Source organism: Mustela nigripes, chromosome 5 (assembly GCF_022355385.1).
Source record: "Mustela nigripes isolate SB6536 chromosome 5, MUSNIG.SB6536, whole genome shotgun sequence".
In the NCBI taxonomy this organism is placed as follows: domain Eukaryota; kingdom Metazoa; phylum Chordata; class Mammalia; order Carnivora; family Mustelidae; genus Mustela; species Mustela nigripes.
In genome coordinates this window covers 27,110,925-27,134,197 of record NC_081561.1, presented here as the reverse complement: position 1 = coordinate 27,134,197, position 23,273 = coordinate 27,110,925, and the positions used below count along the sequence as shown (strand labels likewise).

Below are 23,273 nucleotides of genomic sequence, written 5' to 3'. Positions count from 1 at the left end.
GTCCTCCATTGTTGTCCACGCTGCAAAATGAAGGGATGGATGGGTGGATAGTGGATTTTTGCTTTGGGATTTTTTTTAAAGGTTTTTTGTTTGTTTATCAAAAATGACCTTAAGCAAGTTTTCTTTCACCTATACCTGAGTTTTTTGTACTAAAAGGGCGTAGTTTTCGGGGATACAGGAATTGGGATACCTAGGGTGCCAGGCGTTGGAGGGTGGAGTGGGCACGCCCTGAAAGCTCCTTACTGCGGTAGCTCTTGGGAAACGGGCTGCTTAGCTCAGCGAAAACTGGGGAGAAATGCGGCACCTTGCTCTGCTACCTAATAGCTGGTCCTTTGGTGACCCAGGACTTGAACTCTAGTAAGATGCTGCTCCCCCAGACAGGAAGAAAGTGGGCATTGCCCTCCTGCTGTTTTCTTGGAAGTTTTCTAGTGATAACGTTTAGAAACAGAATTGTAGCAATGGTTTTTCAAATTAGAGATGTAATTGTCTGAGGGTGTGTTCACAGAGTAAGTTGAATGGTTTAGAAAAACTGGTATCTGGACTCTGAAGTCATTAGTTTCTGTCCATGTAAGGGATTCTGGACTTTCGAGCAGCATTGAAGACACTGCTTTTATCAGAGAACTAAGGGATGAGAAGCCTAAATTTCAATGCCTTCCAGCCTGCCTCTAGACATTTTGGTGAAAGTGTTTTTCAGTTTGCTGAATTCTTTGACTACATGGCTGGCCCTTGCAATCTTTCAAAAGCCTCAAGATTGAAACAAAAGGGGGGGGCGGATGGGAGAAAATAGGATGGGCTCAAGTCAGAGTGACGTGCTTCTTGGGGTTAATTCCTTTGATAGATACTTAGTGTCCACCAATCCAGAAGCTAAGGATACAAAATGAGTAAAAATTGGTTCACCATCTTCAGGATTTTGCAATTTGTTGGAAAATGTATAAGCAGTGGAGTGTGGTAAGCACTCTAATAAGACGTGTATCAAGGTTATTGTTGTTGTTGTTGTTGTTGTTTTTAAGATTTTATTTATTTATTTGACAGAGAGAGAGAGAGAGAGAGATCACAAGTAGGCAGAGAGGCAGGCAGAGAGAGAGGAGGAAGCAGGCTCCCTGCCTAGCAGAGTCCGATGCGGGTCTCCATCCCAGGACCCTGGGATCACGACCTGAGCTGAAGGCAGAGGCTTTAGCCCACTGAGCCACCCAGGCACCCCAAGGTTATTGTTAATTCACAATGCATTCAACACATTTCTCCTTACCTAAACAAAAAATAAACCTCAACTTGTGTAAGACCTTCGCTATCCACTTAAACAAAGAGTATTTTACGTTTCAGGGCATGATCACAATGAAATCAATTACTTTATTGGGGCGGGGGGGGGGGGGGTTCAGAATTTAGAATTACAGGACTTGTTTCAGTTGTTTTTCCCTTACATTGGCTGTAGGAACCTTGGCAGGTCCTGTAACTTCGCAGACTTCAATTCCCTCTGTAAAATCTACTCCCTATTTGATTGTTGTGGTCGGAAAAGTGAGATAATGAATGCAACATACATAATCCAATTGTTACTATTCTCTTCTTGTCTTAGTATAATGAAATATGATTTTTATCAACCTTCCTCCACCTTTTGAAAGACCTCAACCTTTAAAATAGTTAACAAAACAATTCTCCCTCTTCGCCTACAGATCCTTAGGAAAATGACCTCCAAATGTCCATCAGGGATGTAGTCTCCGGGAGGAAAGGACAGAACTTCCACTTAAAAAAAAAAAAAGAAAGAAAGAAAGCCAAATCAAAAGGAACCGAAGTTCCACTGCGATGGAGAGGCATCAAACGCCACGCCTACGGGCAGTTCTCCAAACTGCAGCCTCCGGCCACGACTGCAACCCGCGCCTCATTTTCGTTTCTCATGAGTCAGCGGACTCCATGTCTGGGAGGACCGAGGAAGGTTCTACCGCCGTAGTAGACGCGTCCGGCGACTGCACTAGTAAGCCCCTCTAGCTGCCAGCGGCGCCCAGACTCTGTGGTCGCGGTTTGGAAATCTGCGCGGGAAGTGGGCAGCGAAGGGTGAAGCAGCGGTGGGCTGTACCTTGGAGCTGCCCAATCGAGGTGCGCCATTTCGTGCGCGCAAGGCAGCCTCGGATTACCGCCTCCCTCAATCAATTTCAAGCGCCCAGGAAAAGCCGCCCCTTTGAGCTGTTAAGGGGGCGGGGGCGAGGCTCTGGCTGGGCCTCTGGGTTGGGAGCTTCGTCAATCGTCAAGCAGCGGGGCTGTGACAGGCAGCAGCAGGAGCCAATCAGCATATCGGCGCCCTCTCGTCCCGCGCTCCCCCGCAACCGGGTCGCGGCCGTTACTGGTGGCGCGCGCGCGGGGACTCAAAGTAGGTGAGTTCTGGGGGGCTTCGTCCACCGCTCCTCGGAAGCCATCTTGGTTCTCTCGGAGGGCGGGGTGGGCGTGCCTTGGGTGCGACTGGGCGGAAGATACTTGGAAGTTTGTTTCTCCGGATTGTAATACTCATCCTTCCTTGACGTCTCTCCCCGAGTTTAGGTATGAAGACGGGGAGTCGTGGGACCTGGAACCTGGAGGGAGCCCCCTGGGGTGGAGATCAAAGATGGTGGCCCACTGGATTGGCTCCAAGGGCCCTGGGCTCCCGCTGAGTTCTCCATTCTTTAGGCCAGAGTTAGCACTATCCCCGTGGACGCGGCCTAATTTCCCTGTCAGCAGCTAACCTCTGCGGTGACATCTTTCGGAGTGATTTCCACCCATATTGTGTTGACTTTTCATCACCTTTCATTTGTCCTTTCATCAGGAGGGCAGGGTTAATTTGACCTTTGGTTTGTGAAGAATGTATCCTGAGCTCTTTGAACAGTACCAGGTGCACAATAGGTACTGTCTTTTTGAGCAGTACCAGGTGCACAGTAGGTACTGTCGAATGAATATGATGGGGCTAGTTCTGCTGCTCCGGTTCTCCAGAGGGTTTGTGAAGGCAGAAATAGAATTAATGGTTACAATATAATGAGAAGGATTAGGGGAAGTACAAGTTCAATGACCAATGGGGACCATGTGGGTACACGAAGAACACTAGAAGGCAAGGAAAATTCCAGGAAAGTGACCTTTGAACTGAATCATAAACTATGGGTAAGAATTGGACCAGAAAACTAGGAATGAAGGGCCAAGGAACTGGCTAAGGCATGCAGGGGTTGGAAACAACAGGAACAGGGTGTTCAGAAATTGGGAAGAAGGTCCATGCAGCTGAAACATAGGCTTTGGTATAGGGGAGCAGGACCTGAGGTTCAGATCATGGAGGGTATTGCGAAGGAGTTGAGATTTTGTTTTATCCCGTGGGCATGGAAAGCCACCAAATATTAAACAGAGACAGTATCTTGGTGATCTTGGGCAAGTTCCTTAACCAACCTATGTTTCAGTTGCTTAGCCTGATAAATGGAATATAATAATAGTAGTTTACAAGGTTCTTGTGAGGATTAAGAGAGTCTGTCATTGTAAAGTAAATAGAGCAGTGCTTCACACATAGCAAACCTCTATGTATGTCAGCTGTTAGGATTCTTTGCAGCTTAGTTTGATCACACTGTGACATTCTGGTAAAATATAAAAAGCCTGTGTTTTGCAGAAGCACATTTATTCCTGTCCTTTCCACCTACCTGCTGTGTTATCCTGAGCAAGTCATTTAATATTTTTAGCTTTGGTTTCCCAAATGCATGCCTCATATGTCTATTATGCCTGACACATAACACAGTGCCCAACACACAGCTGATGCTTGGCAAAGTTTAGCTCCCTTTAAAATGTTTTTTTCAGGGGCGCCTGAGTGGCTCAGTTGTTAAGCATCTGCCTTCAGCTCAGGTCATGATCCAGGGTCCTGGGATCAAGCCCCACATCAGGCTCCTGGCTCAGCAGGAAGCCTGCTTCTCCCTCTCCCACTTCCCACTTGTATTCCCTCTCTAGATGTCTCTTCTTCTCTGTCAAATAAAATTTTAAAAAATAAAATAAAATGTTTTTTTCAAACTGTGGGTTCCAACCCAGTGGATAGTGGATAGTGAAATCAATTTAGTGGGTTGCAGATCAGCATTTAAACAATAGTGGATGGGGGGAAAAAAGAATGAAAACTGGCAGTGTATTGTATACCATAAGGCTAAGCATTGTTTCTCAAAATGTTCGTCTCTATACGTAAGCACATGCATTTGTATAGTTTGTGTACTTGGGACCTTCTAATATTTATTCCCTCTCCCATAATATTTATATTTATTATAGTCACAAATATTTTTGGAATGTTTCAGAAAGGTAATAACAGGATGCTTGTCAGAAGGAGAAATGTCAACCATCACAACTCTCCAGATTTACCCCAGTTATCAGCCTCCTCTTCAAGGCTGTGTGTGTGGACCTGTGATAGAGTTGATGATAATGCGTTTCCTTCCCAGGTCATGGAGGACACCCAGGCTGTTAACTGGGATGTTGAAGAAGAGGAGGAGACAGAGAGATGCAGTGAATCCTTACCGTGTAGCTTGGAGCCCGTAGGGCGATTGCATATCTTCAGTAGTGCCCATGGACCAGAAAAAGGTCAGAGGTTATTGGATACTAAAGTACTGGTATAGGCCTCTTATTTTTGTGGGGAGGTAGTTGGAGGGTTGTAAGAAGCTTATACATGTTTCAAGGAGATCTGAAAAAATGTTTCACTGGGAATTCAGAGGAGGGGCCTGATTGAGTTGATTGTTTCAGGCAAGTACCCTGGGCTCAGTGGGCTCAGTTTTACTTTGGTAGGAGAAGATGAAGAGATTCATATGAAAATCCAGCATGGTCTGGAAATGGATGGTGGTGATAGTTGCACAACAATGTGAATGTACATAATGCCAATGAACTGTACACTTAAAAATGGTTAAATAGTAAATTTTTCATATATTTCACCACAACAGAAAAAACCCAATATGGATAGATAGGGTATTGACAATGAATAACACTTATTAACAATGAATAACACATTGCTTCTATTCTTCAATACTTAGGTCTTCTCCGGTCTTGTGTATGTATGTGTATGTCTGTGTAAGTAAAGTGACAAGTTTATTAAGTGAAGATATAAGGAAAAGCTCTCAAGAGTAAGGGGGTCCTGGAGCCCCTGCGTAGCTCAGTGGGTTAAGCCTCTGCCTTCGGCTCAGGTCATGATCTCAGGGTCCTAGGATGGAGCCCTGTATCAGGCTCTCTGCTCGGTGGGGATCCTGCTTCCCCCTCTCTCTCTGTCTGCCTCTCTGCGTACTTGTGATCTCTCTGTGTCTCTGTCAAATGAATAAATAAAATCTTAAGAAAAAAAAAAAAGTGAGGGAGTCCTGACAGGGTTGACTGTCTTTTGTTTTTCTTATGTGTGTGGGGATCTTGAGTTAGTAGTGGAGTACTTAACGGAATATTTTCCTGATAGCAGGCCAAGACTCAAGCTTTAACTTATCTGCCTCTTTAATTCTTAGATTTCCCCCTGTATCTCGGGAAGAATATGGTGGGCCGAATGCCTGATTGCTCTGTGACCCTACCCTTTTCATCCATCTCCAAACAACATGCAGTGATTGAAATTTTGGCCTGGGACAAAGCGCCTGTCCTCCAAGATTGTGGCAGCCTCAATGGTACTCAAGTCCTAAGGCCTCCTAAGGTCCTAAGCCCAGGGGTGAGTCACCGGCTGAGGGACCAGGAGTTGATTCTCTTTGCTGACTTGCCCTGCCAGTACCATCGCCTGAATGTCCCCCTGCCCTTTGTTTCCCGGGGCCCTCTAACTGTAGAAGAGACACCCAGGGTACAGGGAGGAACTCAACCCCAGAGGCTCTTGTTGGCTGAGGACTCAGAGGAGGAAGTAGGTATGTCTGTGTATTGGGAGGGTGGGTGAGAAGATGGAGATGGTGAGTATAAAACAGTCAACTTACTCCTTTCTACTCTTGACAGATTCTCCTTCTGAAAGGTGTGTGATGAAAGGACCAAGGACCTCCCCTTTGGCAGCAGTAGTTCCAGAGAGGTGAGTGCCAAAGGGCCAGATACTTGAGTCTTCAAAAGGAGGAGGAACCAGGGACTGTAGGATCCATCTGCAAGAGATGCTTATCATGAAAGTGGGGAATCGCACATACTCTTTCACTCAGATGAACTTTGATTGAACACCTCTGATTGTGCCAAGTAGAGAACTAATTGCTGGAGAGAGGAAAGAAACCACCCACAAAAAAACAAAAAACAGCTACTGCCTTGTGTCTGCCCTTATGGGGCTCATAGCTGAGCGGAGTATTCCTTCTTGGGAAACGGGTGCTATAGACTCTTTCCCTTCTCTTCCCTTTGCAGTGATGAAGAAGGACCTTCTCCTGCCCCAGATGGCCCTGGGCCACCATTTGCCTTCAGCCTGGACAGTGACACAGATGAGGAAGAAAGTCAGCATCCAGCAGCAGGAGAGGCCTTCTTAGCTGCCAGAAGAGGCTCCACTGCAGAGACAGAACAGCTTACAGCTGTGGCAACTGAAATCCAGCTTGAAAAGGATCAGTGTTCAGTGAAGGAGAGGAACAATGGCACAGAGGTTGAGAGGGATGCAAGGAATGGGGTGGTCCCACTTGGGGCCACTCTGGAAAGAAACCAAACTGCTGAGGAGGACAGTGACACAGATATGGATGAGAGCAGGCCTGCTGAGGTCCTCTGGAAAAGGGCCCAGCCTTCTGGCTTCACAGACAGTGATACTGATGTGGAAGAAGAAGGGATCCCCGCAACCCCAGCTGTAGTTCCTACGAAGAAGAGGCAAATTCTCCACGAAATTAGTAAAAAGATTCCTCAGGCACCTGCTTTGGTACATCTGCAGGAGAGCCCAGCCAATAATGATACAGATGTGGAAGAAAGTGAGTTCCAACTGGCAGTCCCTCCGGAGAGAAACCAAGCCTCCGTGGTGATTGACAGCAATACAGATGATGAGGAAGAAGTCTTAGCAGCACTCACTTTGGCACATCTGAAAGAGAGCCAAGCTGATACATGGAACAGAGGTACTGATGTGGAAGAGAGCAGGGCCCAACCTGTGGCTCTTCTGGAGCAAAACCAAACCTCTGCTGGGAGAGACAGTGACACAGACTCGGAGGAGGAGGGGCTCCCAATCGAAAAGAAAGGAACTGTTCCCAAGTGTCATATAGACAAGGCATATTCAGAAAAAAGGCAGTCTCCTCTCCAAGACTGTGATCTAGGGGTGGACGAAGATAAGAGCTCACTTGGGGCCCATCTGCAGAGAAGCCAAGCCTCTGCCACAGTGGACATCAACACACAAGTGGAGGAGAAAACCCTATCAGGACCAGCCGTTACACTTGTGGAGAAGCATCAAGTGCCTATGGTATGGACAAATCAAACAAATGTGGAAGTAGAAGGGGGCCAAGCAAAGCTGCCTGTGATGCATCTAGAGGAAACCCAGCCTCCTCCCCCTGGGGACTGTGAGACAGGTGCAGAAGAGGGCACATCCTTAGCAGCCTCAGTGGTGGCAGATACAGGAAAGTGCCAGCTTCCAGCAGAAGGGGATGCTGGGATGGAATGGGCTGCAGCTGTTCCTGAGCAAGAGAGAGCTCTTGAGGCAAGGGCCCAGGGTGAATCCCTTGTGTCACAGGTGGAGCAGGATCTTCTCCCTGTCTCGAGGGAGAACCTTACAGATCTTGTGGTGGACACAGGCACTTCAGGGGAACCCATCCAGCCGCAGAGAGAGGGAGCCCAAACCCCTACAGAAAGGGAGAGAGAATTACATGTGGACAGGACCAAGGACTCTGGGGACAACCATGGTGGTAAGTGCTGGACTTCCTCCCTTGACTCCTTAAAGAAAGAATGCAAAAATAACAATAATAAATAAATAAAAGAATGCTTATAGGGTTTCCTAGTCTATTTGAGCTGCTATAACAGAATGCCATAGGCTGGCTGGTTTATAAACAACAGAAATTTTTTCTCATAGTTGTGAAAGCTGGGAAGTCCAAGATCGGAGTGCCAGTATAGTCATGTTCTGCTGAAGACTACTTCCTCTTCATAGGCAGCTATCTTCTCACTGTGTCGTCACATGGCAGAAGGGGCACAAAGGGAATTCTGGGGTCTCTTTTACAAGGGTACTAGTCCCATTCATGTGGGTTCTACCTTCATGACCTAATCATCTCCCAAAGAACTTACCTCCTAATAAAATCACATTGGAAATTAGGTTTCAACATACGAATTTGGGTGGGGATATAAACATTTGGTCCATTACAGAGTGCTTGGGGCTAGGGAGAAAATGGTAGAGAAAGAATAAGGAAGTGTCAGATAAGACTTTTTTTTTTAAGGTTTTTTTTTTTTAAGATTTTATTTATTCATTTGACAGACCACAAGTAGGCAGAGAGGCAGTTAGTGAGAGAGAGGGAAGCAGGCTCCCTGCCCAGAACCGCAGGATCATGACCTGAGCCAAAGGCAGAGGCTTTAACCCACTGAGCCACCCAGGTGCCCCTTTTTTAAGGTTTTATTTATTTGTCAGAGAGAGAGCAGCAGGCAGAGGGAGAAGCAGGCTCCCCACTGAGCAAGGAGCCCAACAGGGGGCTTGATCCCAGCACCCTGGGATCATGACCTGAGCCGAAGGCAGACAGTTAACTGACTGAGTCACCCAGGTATCCCCAGATAGGACTTTCTATTATCTGTCTTATATTTTCCCCTCTCAGATTCTGAAGACTTGGACCTACAGGCTACCCAGTGCTTTGTGGAGAGAGAGAATCAGAGCCCAGAAGGTAAGGACATCCATGTCATATGGATGTTGGCACAAGTGGGAGCTGGGAGCCTAGACTGGTGGTCCTTGAAGGTTGTGAATACTGGTGTGGGGAGGCCAGGAGGCCAGGAGTGGGAGCCCAGAGTTCTCTGGAGGAGCTATGCTTGAGCCAGCTTTTCTTGTCCAGCAGTCCAGAGCATGGAGGATGAAGCTACCCAGGCCTTCCTGGTTACTCTACCCCAAGACCCTGGCCCTTCCTGTTGCAGTTTCCAGGCCCCAGGTATAAGAAATTCTAGCCTTCATGCCCCTAACTTGGCATCATTGCTTTTCCCTCATGTTTCTTTCATAATCTTTGACTCTTCTGCTAATGTTTCTCCATCTCCCATCTTTTTTTTTTTTTTTTAAGATTTTATTTATTATTTGACAGAGAGATCACAAGTAGGCAGAGAGGCAGGCAGAGAGAGAGGAGGAAGCAGGCTCCCCACGCAGCAGAGAGCCCGATGTGGGGCTCAATCCCAGGACGCTGGGATCATGACCTGAGCTGAAGGCAGAGGCTTAACCCACTGAGCCACCCAGGTGCCCCTCTCCCATCATTTTTAAAGAGGCTGCTATGAGAACTTCTATGCACATGTGGGGTCTTAACTTAGACAAATATTAAATGTAGTAATTGTCCTCTTTATTCCAAGCCTTCCTTTAATAATCCACTTAGGTTTATTATTCATGAATTTTTTCTTTGAAAGATTTTATTTATTTATTTGAGAGAGAGAGCGTGCACACGCGCACACCCACATGAATGGGGGAGAGGGGCAGAGGAAGAGGGAGAAGCAAACTCCTCGCTGAGCAGGGAGCCTGATGTGGGGCTCAGTTTCAGGACCCTGAGATCATGACCTGAGCTGGAGGCAGATGCTTAACTGACTGAGTCACTCAGGCACCCCTGTTATAAATTAATTTCTCTTACTCTTTTTTCAACCTATTAAATTTTCAATCTGCATTTCTCTCTCTCTTTGACTCTTTGCCTCCAGGTGCCCTGGATGAGCCATGGGAAGTCTTGGCAACACAGCCATTCTGTCCGAGAGAGTCTGAGGCCTCTGAGCCCCATCCCATTGCTGCCCATCTTGATGCCCATGGATCTTGCCCCTCTACACCCAGGACACCACCACAAGCCCAACATCCAGAGATCCCAGTTCATGAAGAGGCACTGGGGACTCAAGGCAGAGGGATGCAGACTGTGGAGAACGACATGGGTACACCAAGGGAAGCAGCAGAGGGGGTGACCCCTGAGAGAGGACTGTTGAACAGGGAAACCAAGAACCTGCCAGCAGAAGAGAGAGAAGATGTTATAGGAGAAGAAGAATTAACCAGAGGGAAACAGATGTTAGCTAGAGATAATCAGGGACAAGAGTCTGACCAAAAGGTAAAAAGTGCAAGTATTGAAAGGAATACGGAGACTTTAAACATAGAAATTGAGATCCCCAGGGAAGTACAAGAGGAAGAGATAGGAAAGCAGACTCTTGCAAGAGAAGTATTTGAGAGAGAAGCAGAGAAACTAGTACTAGAGAGAGAAGATGAGCCAAGTGGATTAGGCATTGAGGTACCAGAAGAAAAACTGGAGAGCGGACCACAGAGAGGGGAAACAGAGAAAGGGAGCCAGGACCAGGAAGGGCAGGCCTCCCATCTAACACCAGAGCCTAGAGCAGGGACGGGAGACCATCAGGGACTCACTTCAACCCCAGGAGCTTCTGGGAACCAGTCAGATGGAGCCCCGATAAGCCCCAGGAGGCAGCAGAGAGGTAAGTGAAGGCAGAGGGAAACCCAAGATGGTACACAGCCCCTGTGCTAATCAACCCCTAAGTGTCTCGACTCTTAGACCTCAGCTCCACTTGCTTTTACTTTCTCTCTAGGCCACTGGACTTGCAAGATGCCACCTGCTGAGAAGGCCTCTGCGGTGAGAGCTGCTTTTTCTACCTCTTCACTGCCCCTTCACCTGACCTTGCTTTAGTCTACTCCTCCATCTTCCCGATTTTCTTCGGTTGTCACCACTCCTTAGTTGGCTTCTGTGCCTTTCCTTTCAACCTGTCATTTTCCATATCTGTTTCCCAAGTTCTATCTCCCTCTGTCTGACTCAGAACGTCCATTTTTTCATGTCTTTTCCCTTTTTCCAACCATCCTTTTATTATCATCATCTATCTGTGGAGAACACTGCTGGCATGAGGAAAGGTGTGTGAGAATGAGGACTGCTCCCTCCCTAGGAAGTTCCCAGTCTCATGGAAGGGAGATCATAGATAAGTGAAATGCCAGGAACACACTCTAACCATAAACAAGTATTAAGAACATATCCAAGTACTGTCTCTCTTCTCTCTGCCTCTTCTTCCCTCACTTGCTTCTGTTTCTCTTCAGGGTGATCAGGAATCTGCAGATGCTTGTCTGCCTCCTGCAGTGCCTGAAGCCTCAGCCCTCCACCACAACTCCCTCCTCTCTCAGAGTCAAAAAAATCCTGTGCCCCAGCCCTTCCATTCTCCCTCTCCATCTTCTTTAGAGCCCATTCCCAGAACCAGACAAAATGGGAATCAGGAAGTTCCAGAGACTACCTTGTCCTCAGACATGGAGCCTCTCCACTCAAAATCCAAAGTCAGGCTCCAAGGGTCCTCCAGGAAGACACCCTCTGCAGTTTCTTCTTTAGCCCTTGAACCACACTCTACCATCCCCACAGACCAGCCCCTCAGTCCTGAGCTCACATCTCGGGTCACTCGGGGCAGGACACGTAGGTCCTCTGTCATGACCCCTGAACTAGTTGTCCCCACAGCCCCTGAGCTCCAGACTTCCACCTCCAAAGACCAGCCTGTCATCCCTGAGTCAACATTGCCGGTCACTCGGGGTAGAACAAATAGGTTTTCTGTCAAGACCCCTGAACTTGTTGTTCCTATAGTCCCTACAGTCAAGCCTTCCACCTCCAAGGAGCAGCCTGCCGCTACTGAGCTCATATCTCAGAGCAGGACCCATAAATCTGTCAAGACCCCTGAACCAGTTGTCTCCACAGCCACTCAGGGAAGGGCACATAGGTCTTCTGACAAGACTCCCAAAACAGTTATCCCCATAGCACCTGAGCTCCAGCCTTCTACTTCCAAAGACCAGCCTGTCACCCCGGAGCGCACATCTAGGGTCACTTGGGGCCGTACACGTAGGTCCTCTATCAAGACTCCTCAACCAACTGTCCCCACAGTCCCTGAACTCCAGCCTTCCACCTCCAAAGACCAGTCTATCATCACTGAGCCCATATCTGGGGCCACTCACAGCAGGACATATAGGTCTTCTGGTAAGACCTCTGAGCCACATGTCCCAACAGCTCCTAAAGTCCAGCCTTCCATCGCCACAGACCAGCCTGTCACCCCTGAGCCCACATCTAGGGTCACTTGGGGCAGGACACGTAGATCCTCTGTCAAGACTCCTAAACCAACTGTCCCCACAGTCCCTGAACTCCAGCCTTCCACCTCCAAAGACCAGCCTGTCATCACTGAGCCCACATCTGGGGCCCCTCACAGCAGGACACATAGGTCTTCTGGCAAGACCCCTGAGCCAGTTATCCCAATAGCTCCTGAAGTCCAGCCTTCCATCCCCACAGACCAGCCTGTCATCCCCAAACCCACATCTCAGGGCAGGACACCCAGGTCTTCTATCAAGACCCCTGAGCCAATTGTCCCGACAGCCCCTGAGCCCCAGCTTACCACCCCTGGAGGCCAGCCTGTCACCCCCAAACGTACATCTCGGGGCAGGACACCTAGATCTTCTAGCAAGACCCCTAAATCAATTGTCTACACAGTCCCTGAGCTCCAGGCTTCCACCCCCACAAACCAGCCTGTCACCCCCAAACTCATATCTCTGGCCACTCGGGGCAGGACACAAAGATCCTCTATCAAGACCTCTGAGCCAGTTGCCCCCACAGCCCCTGAACTCCAGCCTTCCCTCTCCACAGATCAGCCTGTCACTCCTGAGCCCACATCTCGGGCCACTCGGGGCAGGACACATAGGTCCTTTGTCAAGATCCCCCAACCAACTGAGCTCAGAGCCCCTGACCTTGAATCTCTCACCCCCACAGATCAGCTGGTCACCCCTAAGGCTCAGGGTTTTCAGGGTAAGACACTCAGGTCTTCTGGAATAAGTGCTGGGCCAGTTCTTACCACCCCTGAATTCCAGTCTCCTGTCCCCACAGACCAGCCTCTTCCCCCTGAGCCCATCTCTCAAGCCAATTGCAGCAGGAAGCTGAGGGCCACTAGGAAATATGGGTCCCTCACAGCTCCCATTGTCTGTGAGCCGTATTCTGCACTCCCTGAATCTAAATCTCAGTCCTCAAGGAACCAGAGACAAGGGGCAGTGAGAGTAGTTGAATCCCTCAGGACCACACCCAAGCCTGCCTTAGCCCAGCTTCCTGAGGCCCCCACTCATGCTACCCAAATCCAAAAGGTAGAGGGAGCAGGCAGATCAGAGTTCACCCCAGAGCCCCTGCCTAAGGCCTCTCAGAGCTGCAAGAGGCCTTTGGCTACTGTAGATTCACCCCCACTTCAAAAACGGCTCCAAAGAGGGGAAGTCACCCAGAAGACAGTGTTCCTCAAGGAAGAGGAAGAAGATCCAATGGAGAGGCCAAGGAAGGAAGAGGTAGGGAGAGGGCCGGGCCTATGAAGCTAGGAAAGGGCTTAGAGACTCAAGAAACCCCCAGCAAGATCTTTCTCAATCTCAGGATGTAGTGGCTCCAGGACCAGGCAAGAGAAAGAGAGACCAAGCAGAGGAGGAGCCCAAGGGACTACCAAGCCGCAGCCTTCGACGCACCAAACCTAACCAAGAGTCCACAGCCCCCAAAGTAGGAGAAAAAAGGCATGGGGCTTGGTGGGAGACAGACAAGGGAGGATGGGAGGAGACCTTAGGGGTTTGGAGACAGGCGCAGATGGTACAGGTTGCTGTGACCAGCTCAGGTTAACCCCTCCACAGGTACTTTTCACAGGAGTGGTGGATGCCCGTGGAGAGCGGGCAGTGCTGGCCCTGGGGGGGAGTCTGGCCAGCTCAGTGGCAGAGGCTTCCCACCTAGTGACTGATCGAGTCCGACGCACAGTCAAGTTCCTCTGTGCCCTGGGGCGGGGGATCCCCATCCTCTCCTTGGACTGGCTGCACCAGGTGAGAGTCTAAGAGAGGACATACCATCAGAGGTCACCGATGGCAGAAGAGCTGGGTGGTGGGCTGGGCTGAGCTTTTGTGCTCACTGGTACTGTCCTTAGTCCCGCAAAGCTGGTTGCTTCTTGCCCCCGGATGAATATGTGGTGACTGATCCTGAGCAGGAGAAGAACTTCGGCTTCAGCCTTCGAGATGCCCTGAGCCGGGCTCGGGAACGAAGGTTGCTGGAGGTGAGAGGCTATCTTCTGCCCTGTGCTTCAGCCTTCCCTCCAGAGGCACCCCAGCTATTCACTGCCTGTCAGGGCATACATTTATGACCTCCACCATTTTCTTCCTCTTAGGGCTATGAGATCCACGTGACCCCAGGAGTCCAGCCCCCACCACCTCAGATGGGAGAGATCATCAGCTGCTGTGGAGGCACTGTACTACCCAGCATGCCCCGGTCCTATAAGGTATGAGTGCTATGTTCTGGATCTGGTGAGGTGGCAGTTAAAGAGGTGGCTGGGGGGCGCCTGGGTGGCTCAGTGGGTTGGGCCTCTACTTTCGGCTCGGGTCCTGGGATCAAGCCCTGCATTGGGCTCTCTGTTTGGCAGGGGGCCTACTTGCCCCCTACCTCTGCCTGCCTCTCTGCCTACTTGTGATCCCTGTCAAATAAATAAATAAAATATTTTTTAAAAATAAAAAATAAAGCAAGTAAAGAGGTGGCTAGAATGGGAAAAGGTTGGAGAACCAAACATGGACAGGAACACAAGAAGTGAGAGGGTGAAGGGAAGCTCTGTAGTATGTAAAGGGATAGGAATGAAGAAGTCTGCTGATTCCGAGGGATTTATTTTTATTTATTTATTTATTTATATGATAGAGAGAGAGAGAGATCACAAGTAAGCAGAGAGGCAGGCAGAGAGAGGAGGAAGCAGGCTCCCTGCTGAGCAGAGAGCCCGATGCGGGGCTTGATCCCAGGACCCTGAGATCATGATCTGGACCAAAGGCAGAGGCTCAACCCACTGAGCTACCCAGGCACCCCCCTGAGTGGATTTATTTTTATTTTATATTTTAAAATTTTTTAAATATATGCAAAGGGAGAGAAAACTTCCATTATCAGTGAACCTCCCATATATCAATCACTCAGATTTAACAAGGTAGTTTAGACTTTGCTACATTTTCTCCATTTATCATTTTGTTCTTTGCTAAATTATTTTTTTTTAAGATTTTATTTATTTATTTATTTGACAGATCACAAGTAGGCAGAGAGCCAAGGCAGAGAGAGGGGAAGCAGGCTCCCGGCTGAGCAGAGATCCTGATGCAGGGCTCGATCCCAGGACCCTGAGATTATGACCTGAGCAGAAGGCAGAGGCTTTAACCCACTGAGCCACCCAGGCGCCCCTGCTAAATTATTTTAAAGAAACTGCAAACTTCGTATTATTTCTCTCTATATACTTAAAGTATACTTTCTGAGATACCATGCACTTTGTTTTTGTTTTCTCTTTTCTTTTCTTTCTTTCTTTTTCTTTTTTTTTTTTTTTTTACATAATCACAACGCCATTATTGATCCATAACAAAATTAACAATAGTTTCTTGGTCATTTTCTTACATTCCATTAGCCAGATCTCACTAGTTGGCCAAAAATGTCTCTTTATTATTTTTTTTTTTTTTAAAGATTTTATTTATTTATTTGACAGAGATCACAAGTAGGCAGAGAGGCCGGCAGAAAGAGAGAGAGGAGGAAGCAGGCTCTCTGCGGAGCAGACAGCCCGATGCGGGGCTCGATCCCAGGACCTTGGGATCATGACCTGAGCCGAAGGCAGAGGCTTTAACCCACTGAGCCACCCAGGCGCCCCCAAAAATGTCTCTTTAAAATTCAAGTCAGGATTCAGACAATTCCCATGTATTGCCACACTTGCATATCTTTGATTCTCTTTTACTCTAGAAAAGATCTTCCCCAACCCATCTAACCTTTTTTTTATTCCATTGACTTCCTACAGAAACCAGGTCAGTTGTTCTTTAGAATGTCTGAGTCTGGGTTTTTCTGTTTGCTCCTTTGTTGTGTAATTTATGTTGTTCTTTTACATTTCCTGTAAACTATTAAATTTAAAAAGATTGAATAAATCCAGGTTTAGCTTTTCTGGCAAGAGTACTTCTAGCAAGTATGCTTCATATCAGAGGTCTATTTCAGTGATGCTGAAACTGATTAGTAGATTCTGAACCTACTTCTAGGATTCTTTTTCACTCCTGACTTTGTCTTTGCTCTGTCTTTCCCCAGCCTCAGAGAGTTGTGATTACATGCTCCCAGGACTTCCCTCGATGCTCTATTCCGTTTCGGGTTGGGCTGCCCATCCTCTCACCTGAGTTCCTGCTGACAGGAGTGCTGAAGCAGGAAGCCAAGCCAGAGGCCTTCATCCTCTCCACTTTGGAAATGTCATCCTCCTGAAAATGTAACCACAGTACTCTTTTCCCTCCTAGACCAGTAAATAAAGTGTTAGAAAATATTTGGAAGAAAGAACCTAGGGTTTTAGATAGGTTTTGGATATACTGACCTGATTTGTCTTGGAACATGGGGGGGCTGAAAAGGTTTACGGGTAACCAAAAAGATAGGGAGATTTAGAGCCACAGATTTCCTAAATAACCACTTAAGAGTTGGGTAATCCCATACTCATCTCTTAAGTGGCTACCCTTAGCAGGACTGATGTACTTAGTGCTATGAGGAACACACAGTGTCCTGCCTCCTGTTTGGAAACAAACCATTTCTCTTCCTCTTTTACTGGGATTCTTACTCATCTTCTGAAAGATAGTGGAAAGAATTTTAGTGTCAAGAACTTAAAGGGATGCTTGGAGTGGGTAATTTAAGGTTGGATTATGGAACGCTCTAAAATATTTTCCTTTCTTCTCACTCGATCTTGTTAGAAGCGTTCTTTAGCTTTGACTTTGAGCAAATTGCTACATTTTTCTGGCCTGCTTTTCCAGTATTTATAAAAATTAGAGCTTAGGTTTAACCTCTGATAAATAAATATTCACTCTGTGCCTTATGGTGTAGTGCAGTTTCTTTTAACATACCTGAAATTTAAATTTTACTTATTTTATTTTTAAAGTAAGCTCTGTACCCAAAATGGGGCTCGAACTCACAATCCTGAGATCAAGAGTCTCACGCTCCACCAACTGAGCCAGCCAGGTGCCCCTTAAATTTAAATTTTAAAAGTTGGTTGATTACAATGATGGGGAGAAATTGGAACCTTTATTATACATTGCTTCTAGGAATATAAATGGTTCAGCTGCTGTGGTAAGTAGTCTGACAGTTTCCCAAAAAATTAGACATAGAATTCCCAAATGACCCAGTAACTCCATTAGTAGGTATATATGCAAAAGAATTAAAACTTGTGTTCAAACAAACACTTGTACACAGTGTTCATATCAGCACTTAACATGAGTCAAAAGGAAAAAACAAAAACAAAAAAACAAGAGCCAAAAGGTGAAAAAAAAATGTTCATCAGCAGTTGAATATAAATACATGTGGCATATCCACACGATGGACTATTATTCATCCATAAAAGGTGGTGAAGTACTGATTCATGCTACAGTGTTTTGAGGATGAACCTCAAAGCATTATGCTAAGTGAAAGGAGCCAGACACAAAAAGTCACCTGGGATGATTCCACTTACATGAAATACCTAGAATAGGTAAATGCATAGAGACAGTAGAGTGGTGGTTGTCAGGAGCTGGGAGAAGGGGAAAATGTGTGCAGGGTTTTATTTTGGAATGCTGGGGTTTTACTTTGGAACTTGATAGAGATGGTGATTACACAGATTATGAAGGTATTAAATGTCACTAGATTTTTCTCTTTAAAATAGTTAATTTGGGGGGCGCCTGGGTGGCTCAGTGGGTTATGATCAGGTTATGATCTCAGGGTCCTGGGATCGAGCCCTGCATCGGGTTCTCTGCTCAGAGGGTGCCTGCTTCCTCCTCTCTCTTTCTCTCCCTGCCTCTCTGCCTACTTGTGGTCTCTGTCAAATAAATAAATAAAATCTTTAAAAAATATTTTTTTTGGAAATAGTTAATTTTGTTATGTGAATTTCACTTTAAAAAAAGATGGGTGATTAGTTTGTGACTTTTCTGCAAGTGAATTATACTTAAGTTTGTAAAACTTTGGTGTAGTAGAATGAGCACAAGCTTTACTGACTTTTAACACTGCTGATTTCTAAACATGAACATGTCTCGATATATGTTAAGCACAGCCATTGTAGGTGTGGCACATGGTAGGACCCAAATAAATATTAGTCCCATTGCACAACTCAGCCTGTACTCTGTGAAACTGTCTATGGCCTGGAGGTCCAGGGGATTCCTTACAGTACCAGCTGCCTCTATATCCCTATTTAGCACTCATGTGCACTCTTAGTGACACTGAAGTGCCCCAGTTTAAATTTCTGGAGACTAGAGACCTTTTCTTACACTTCCAATAAATTCTATAGCTTATAGCACAAATAAGAAGTATCTCTATCACTCAGGGTCCCAGCAAGAAATGACAACTGTCAAATTAGGGCAATTTGGAGAGAGTTTAATAAAGTGAAATTTACAAAGAAATTGGAAGAGTAGAGAAATCATAATGTTGCACTACTCCAGTACCTATAGCTCTATTGTGACCACCTCTAAGTCCTAGAGGTTGAGAGGAGGGAGCAGTTTTGCAGAGAGGGCTTCCTCAATAAAAGCTGTGATTTTCATTGATACAGTCCATTCAGGACAACCTCTTGAAGCAGAAAGCAGGGTGGAGGGTGCATCTGGAGAGGAATCATAAGATGTCTGGTAACAGTTAACAACAGCATTGATTAAGAAAGGAGGGTAGGAGTACTGAGTCTTGGGGTGGAGGAATGTAAAGGCTATGGGGTGCTACCTGGCAATTCATGAGCCGAAAGCATCCCATCTTGGTAAATTTTTTTTGTATTTCTTCTGTCTGTAAGCTAAAGGATTTCACTTAATGATGTCTAAGTTCCCTGCTATGGTCATAGCCACTGTGACTAGGTCCTTAACAACATGGTCTTTTTTTTTTTTTTTTTTAAGATTTTATTCATTTGAGAGAGACAGAGAGAGCATGAGCGAGAAGGTCAGAGATGAAGGAGACTCCCCACTGGGAGCCCAATGCGGGACTCGATGCCAGGACCCAGGATCATGACCTGAGCCGAAGGCAGTTGTCCAACCAACTGAGCCACCTAGGCGTCCCAACAACATGATCTTTAATTCTGATGGAGGAGGGGCACCTGGGTGGCTCAGTGGGTTAAAGCCCCTGCCTTCAGCTCAGGTCATGATCTCTGGATCCTGGGATCAAGCCCCGCATTGGGCGCTCTGCTCAGCAGGGAGCCTGCTTCCTTCTCTCTCTCTGCCTGCCTCTCTGCCTACTTGTGATCTGTCAAATAAATAAATAAAATCTTTAAAAAAAATTCTGATGGAGGAAAACCTTTCTTTTACTTTGCTTTTCAGAAGTATTTGTAGGTATTACAAACAGGTCTGAAGGAAAAATATGTTTAGACAAAAGATCTTAGCGATTTCTCACTAGTAAGTGGGGTCAATCTAATAAGCTTGCAGAGTGAAGTCATAGATAGTTAATTATCACAGGCTTGGATAAAATTAACCTACTACAAAGTTCACAACAAATACAATTTTCTATCACAAATATTTTAACATTGTTACTCTCATGATTGCAAATCAACAGCCTTTGGCATTATTAGAAATAATCTGTGTTACAGAGAAGTTTTCTGTCCTTGGCAAGTGGAGTGAACAAGTTACAGAATAAACATGGTAAAATAGTCACTAACTCTTTAACAAGATGTAAAAGGTGATTCAGAGCTTTGGGTTCTCAGTCTGGGTCAACAGTCTTCCGTTCTGTCGCCGTTTATTATTGAAGTGTTAACTGAGGCTTTGTAACTCTGACTCCGGCTAGATTTTCTGGCTAAGGTTACAGAAAAGGGGGGGTCATAATTCTCGGTTTCTACAAGAACCCTGAAAGAGAGGAACTGTCTTCATTTCAGCTGAGACAACTAGCCGATCTACGATTCAATCCACACGAAGGGCTATAGAGCCGCTGCCCTTTCCATCTGTCACTCGGAATTCTAACTTTCCCTTCTGTGACGCAGAGACTGCGGTCTGGGTAAAAGCCCCCGCGACCCGCCCAGCCGGCAGAAAAAAGGGCGCACGGCTGACCCGAACCCCGGCATTTGAGCGAAGGAGCCCCGCCTTTCCGGGCGGGACCCGAAGGGCGGAGCCTGCGGCCGCGGGAATCCCAAGCCCGCCCTCTTCCCCACCCCTCCGTGTGTCGCCATGGCCCCAGCTCTGCTCCTGATCCCTGCTGCCCTCGCCTCTTTTATCCTGGCCTTTGGCACCGGAGTGGAGTTCGTGCGCTTTACCTCTCTTCGGCCACTTCTTGGAGGGATCCCGGAGCCTGGTGGTCCGGGTGAGCGGGAGGGATCAAGGATGAGCTCTGGGGATGGAGGTGGAGCCGGACGAGAGGGAGGGAGGGCGGGGCTTGGAGACGAATGACAGGGGAAGTCCGGGAGAGGGAACTAGAACTGCGAAAGCTGGAGAAGCTTCAGGGCAGACCAGAGGGCTAAATTAGGAACTCAGAGATTAGCGGTTTGGAGAGGCGCGCGCGCGCGCGCGCGCGCGCGAGAGAGAGAGAGAGAGAGAGAGAGAACGAGAACTGGGTGGGGAGGAAAAGGGCGATAAGCAGAGGAAAGAAAGTGCTTTAAAGAGAGGAATATGGAAGGAAGAGTGTTCGAAAGAGGGAGCATTTAGACCACGGAAACAAGAGGGTCAGTCCCCTCTTCAGCCATATTCCTCCCCACTCTGAAGGAGGCCTGGGGAAAAGGGAAGAAGCAGGGAATGGAAAAGGTAGGCAAAGCCTGGAGAGGAAGCATTAAGACTCTTGAAGCATTAAGGGGAAATGGCCTGGGGCCCCAAGAAGAGAGTAGGATAGGGGATGTTTCCCCTAACCCTCTTGATCTTTTGTCCCTTTCTTCAACTCCCCCTAGATGCCCGCCAGGGATGGCTGGCTGCCCTGCAGGACCGCAGTATCCTTGTCCCCCTGGCTTGGGATCTGGGTCTCCTCCTACTTTTTGTGGGGCAGCACAGCCTCATGGCAACTGAGACAGTGAAGGCGTGGATGTCTCGATATTTCGGGGTCCTTCAGAGGTCACTGTATGTCGCATGCACTGCCCTGGCCTTGCAGGTATGAGGCCTTAGCCACTGAGTCCCAAGAGAAACTGTCTGTGATAAGGGTGTCCTAGACTGGAGCGGCAAAAGGCCTTCTGAAAATGTGGGTTTAGGAAGAGAACTGAGGGTGTTGAGGACTCTCATCTCAGCTTTCATTCCTCTACAGCACATATTCTCCTTATCAAGAATGGTGTACCATTACTCATTCCCCAAGCAGATATGTGCATTCTCACCTTTGCAACCTTGTTCATGTTGTTCTGCTTGAGATTCCCCTTAGTGACATCTCTTTCAGGGCTACCCTTTCTTCGAAACCTCTTCCCTAGGTCTCAAGAGAAGGCTTCACAGTTAGCATTCACTTGTCTTCTCAGTGAGTGCTTGGTACTTTATGTACCTATCTGGTTACCCCCATCTGGTCTGCAAGCCCTCAGGGTAGATATAGGTCATCCTTACATCCTTGGGACCCCACCCTAGGACCCCCACTTAGGACCCCCACCACCCCTATGTGGTGACTTTTTGTGATGTTCATGTAGAGGTGGGGAGAGCTGCAGGCCAGCCTGGGTTGGGGGGCAGCCTCTGGGTCTAAGTCTTTCAAGGTAGGCTGCTGAGATACCCAGCCCCACATCCTTCCCCAGTTGGTGATGCGGTACTGGGAACCTGTACCTAGAGGCCCTGTGTTGTGGGAGGCTCGGGCCGAACCATGGGCCACCTGGGTGCCCCTGCTCTGCTTTGTGCTCCACGTCATATCCTGGCTCCTCATCTTCAGCATCCTTCTCGTCTTTGACTACGCCGAGCTCATGGGCCTCAAACAGGTGAGGCTCCCAGATTCCTACCTGAGACCTAGGATTCCTTCCAGAATGCCTTTTTCCCTTCCAAGGATTTCCCTCCTCCTTCTCCCATGCTCTTCCACCTTCCTCTTCTTTCAACTCCCTTACCTACCTTCCTTTCTTATAAGACAGTCTCCCCTCAGCGTTCTGTCAAAGGCCTGAAACCATGGGCCTACTGGGACTGGGGAAGGTTCATGAACCAGAGATGAGGATCAGGGGTCCTGGTCTCAGGAGGGTGGTCTTTGGGCCTGAGTTACAGAAGGGGAAGTTTCCTGGAAGGGGAGGAAAGAGATCGCTAAGTTGCAAAAGGGGCTTGATCCCATTTCTAAGCTGTTCTCCCTTCTAGGTGTACTACCATGTGCTGGGGCTTGGTGAGCCTCTGGCCCTGAAGTCTCCCCAGGCTCTAAGACTCTTCTCCCATTTGCGCCACCCAGTGTGTGTGGAACTGCTGACGGTGCTGTGGGTCGTACCCACCCTGGGCACTGACCGCCTCCTCCTTGCTCTCCTCCTTACCCTCTATCTGGGCCTGGCTCATGGACTTGACCAGCAAGACCTCCGCTACCTCCGGGCCCAGTTACAAAGAAAACTCCACCTGCTCTCCCGGCCCCAGGAAGGTGAGGCCAAGTGAGGAGCTAACCTGGTTCCAAGCCCGGCATTTTCTCTCCTTTAACATCCAGGCCCTGGCTGCTTCAGACCAGAAGCCGAAATTCATGGACTGAAGGGGCTGTCCCTTCCCCTGTTTGAGCTTCCACTCCTTGGGCCCAGCACCATAACCTAAATTCTGAGTTTCAACCACTGGACTCCAAGATCTAACTTCTCACCAGCCTGGAAGAGGGGATAGGGAACTTACCTGTCTCCTCAGTTCAGGGCTTGACACCCCCCCCCCAAACATACACACCTTAAGAACCTCCTCATAAGGAAGAAGGGAGGACCTGACCACTTCCCTCCCACTGTTACTCCCTTCTGCACCTCAGGGATCCCCCTTCTCCTCCTCTGGCTTCCCCTTCTAGGAGTGGGACCAGGGTCTGCAGGTTTGATAATGCCTGCCCTCCAGGCTCCGAGTGCCAGCCCCCTGACTAGCCTTGCCTGCTCCTTAGGCGCTGGCCCTAGGCTCTGTCCTCTAACCTAGTTGAAAGGATCCTCTCGCTTTTCATTTTGGGTGACTAAGAGCTCTCTGCTCTCCCGAGGAACACGCGCAGCAGAAAAATAAAATTCAGCCTGTTTTTTCTACATATGGTATGCAGTCTATCGGTGTTTCTCTAGCTAGAGGGGCTGACTTTGGAAAGGAGGGCAAGCGGAGCCGGGCACATCAAACTGGAATCTGGGCAACCACCGCGCCCTCTGGCGACCGCTGCGGTCAGGCCCAACACCGTTTCCCCAGAGAGGCCCAGTCCCCCTTCCTCCAAATC

General features: G+C 48.0%; 2 protein-coding genes across 6 annotated transcripts; both read left to right on the top strand.

Moving 5' to 3' along the window:
- The first annotated feature begins 1,655 nt into the window (after positions 1-1,655).
- MDC1 (mediator of DNA damage checkpoint 1) lies at positions 1,656-16,872 on the top strand. 4 transcript variants are annotated; one of them, XM_059399758.1, is made up of 15 exons: positions 1,656-2,363; positions 4,413-4,551; positions 5,448-5,828; positions 5,914-5,983; positions 6,298-7,757; positions 8,649-8,714; positions 8,880-8,972; positions 9,715-10,482; positions 10,594-10,637; positions 11,090-13,342; positions 13,425-13,544; positions 13,673-13,855; positions 13,957-14,082; positions 14,194-14,304; positions 16,110-16,872. In XM_059399758.1, the coding sequence occupies exons 2-15, from the start codon at positions 4,416-4,418 to the stop codon at positions 16,275-16,277; spliced, it is 5,979 nt and encodes a 1,992-aa protein (XP_059255741.1). In that variant the 5' UTR covers positions 1,656-2,363; positions 4,413-4,415; the 3' UTR covers positions 16,278-16,872. The 4 variants fall into 4 exon arrangements, with proteins under 4 accessions (XP_059255741.1, XP_059255743.1, XP_059255744.1 ...); XM_059399760.1 differs by having other exon boundaries at positions 1,657-2,363; positions 8,883-8,972; XM_059399759.1 differs by lacking the exon at positions 1,656-2,363 and adding an exon at positions 2,386-2,526.
- Positions 16,873-19,733: 2,861 nt separating this feature from the next.
- On the top strand, positions 19,734-23,096 carry NRM (nurim). Of its 2 annotated transcripts, XM_059399756.1 has the most exons (4): positions 20,003-20,282; positions 20,860-21,056; positions 21,673-21,849; positions 22,211-23,096. In XM_059399756.1, exons 1-4 carry the CDS (start codon positions 20,150-20,152, stop codon positions 22,490-22,492), a joined length of 789 nt encoding a protein of 262 aa, XP_059255739.1. In that variant the 5' UTR covers positions 20,003-20,149; the 3' UTR covers positions 22,493-23,096. The 2 variants fall into 2 exon arrangements, with proteins under 2 accessions (XP_059255740.1, XP_059255739.1); XM_059399757.1 differs by lacking the exon at positions 21,673-21,849 and having other exon boundaries at positions 19,734-20,282.
- Positions 23,097-23,273: the final 177 nt, after the last annotated feature.

Excerpts from the sequence above, each read along its gene's own strand:
- MDC1 (XM_059399758.1), top strand. The coding sequence starts at position 4,416 with ATGGAGGACACCCAGGCTGTTAACTGGGATGTTGAAGAAGAGGAGGAG. Across the intron at positions 10,638-11,089 it reads CTGCTGAGAAGGCCTCTGCG|GGTGATCAGGAATCTGCAGA; the intron begins GTGAGAGCTGCT and ends GTTTCTCTTCAG. Across the intron at positions 14,083-14,193 it reads GGGAACGAAGGTTGCTGGAG|GGCTATGAGATCCACGTGAC; the intron begins GTGAGAGGCTAT and ends TCTTCCTCTTAG.
- NRM (XM_059399756.1), top strand. The coding sequence starts at position 20,150 with ATGGCCCCAGCTCTGCTCCTGATCCCTGCTGCCCTCGCCTCTTTTATC. Across the intron at positions 20,283-20,859 it reads CCCGGAGCCTGGTGGTCCGG|ATGCCCGCCAGGGATGGCTG; the intron begins GTGAGCGGGAGG and ends AACTCCCCCTAG. Across the intron at positions 21,057-21,672 it reads GCACTGCCCTGGCCTTGCAG|TTGGTGATGCGGTACTGGGA; the intron begins GTATGAGGCCTT and ends ATCCTTCCCCAG.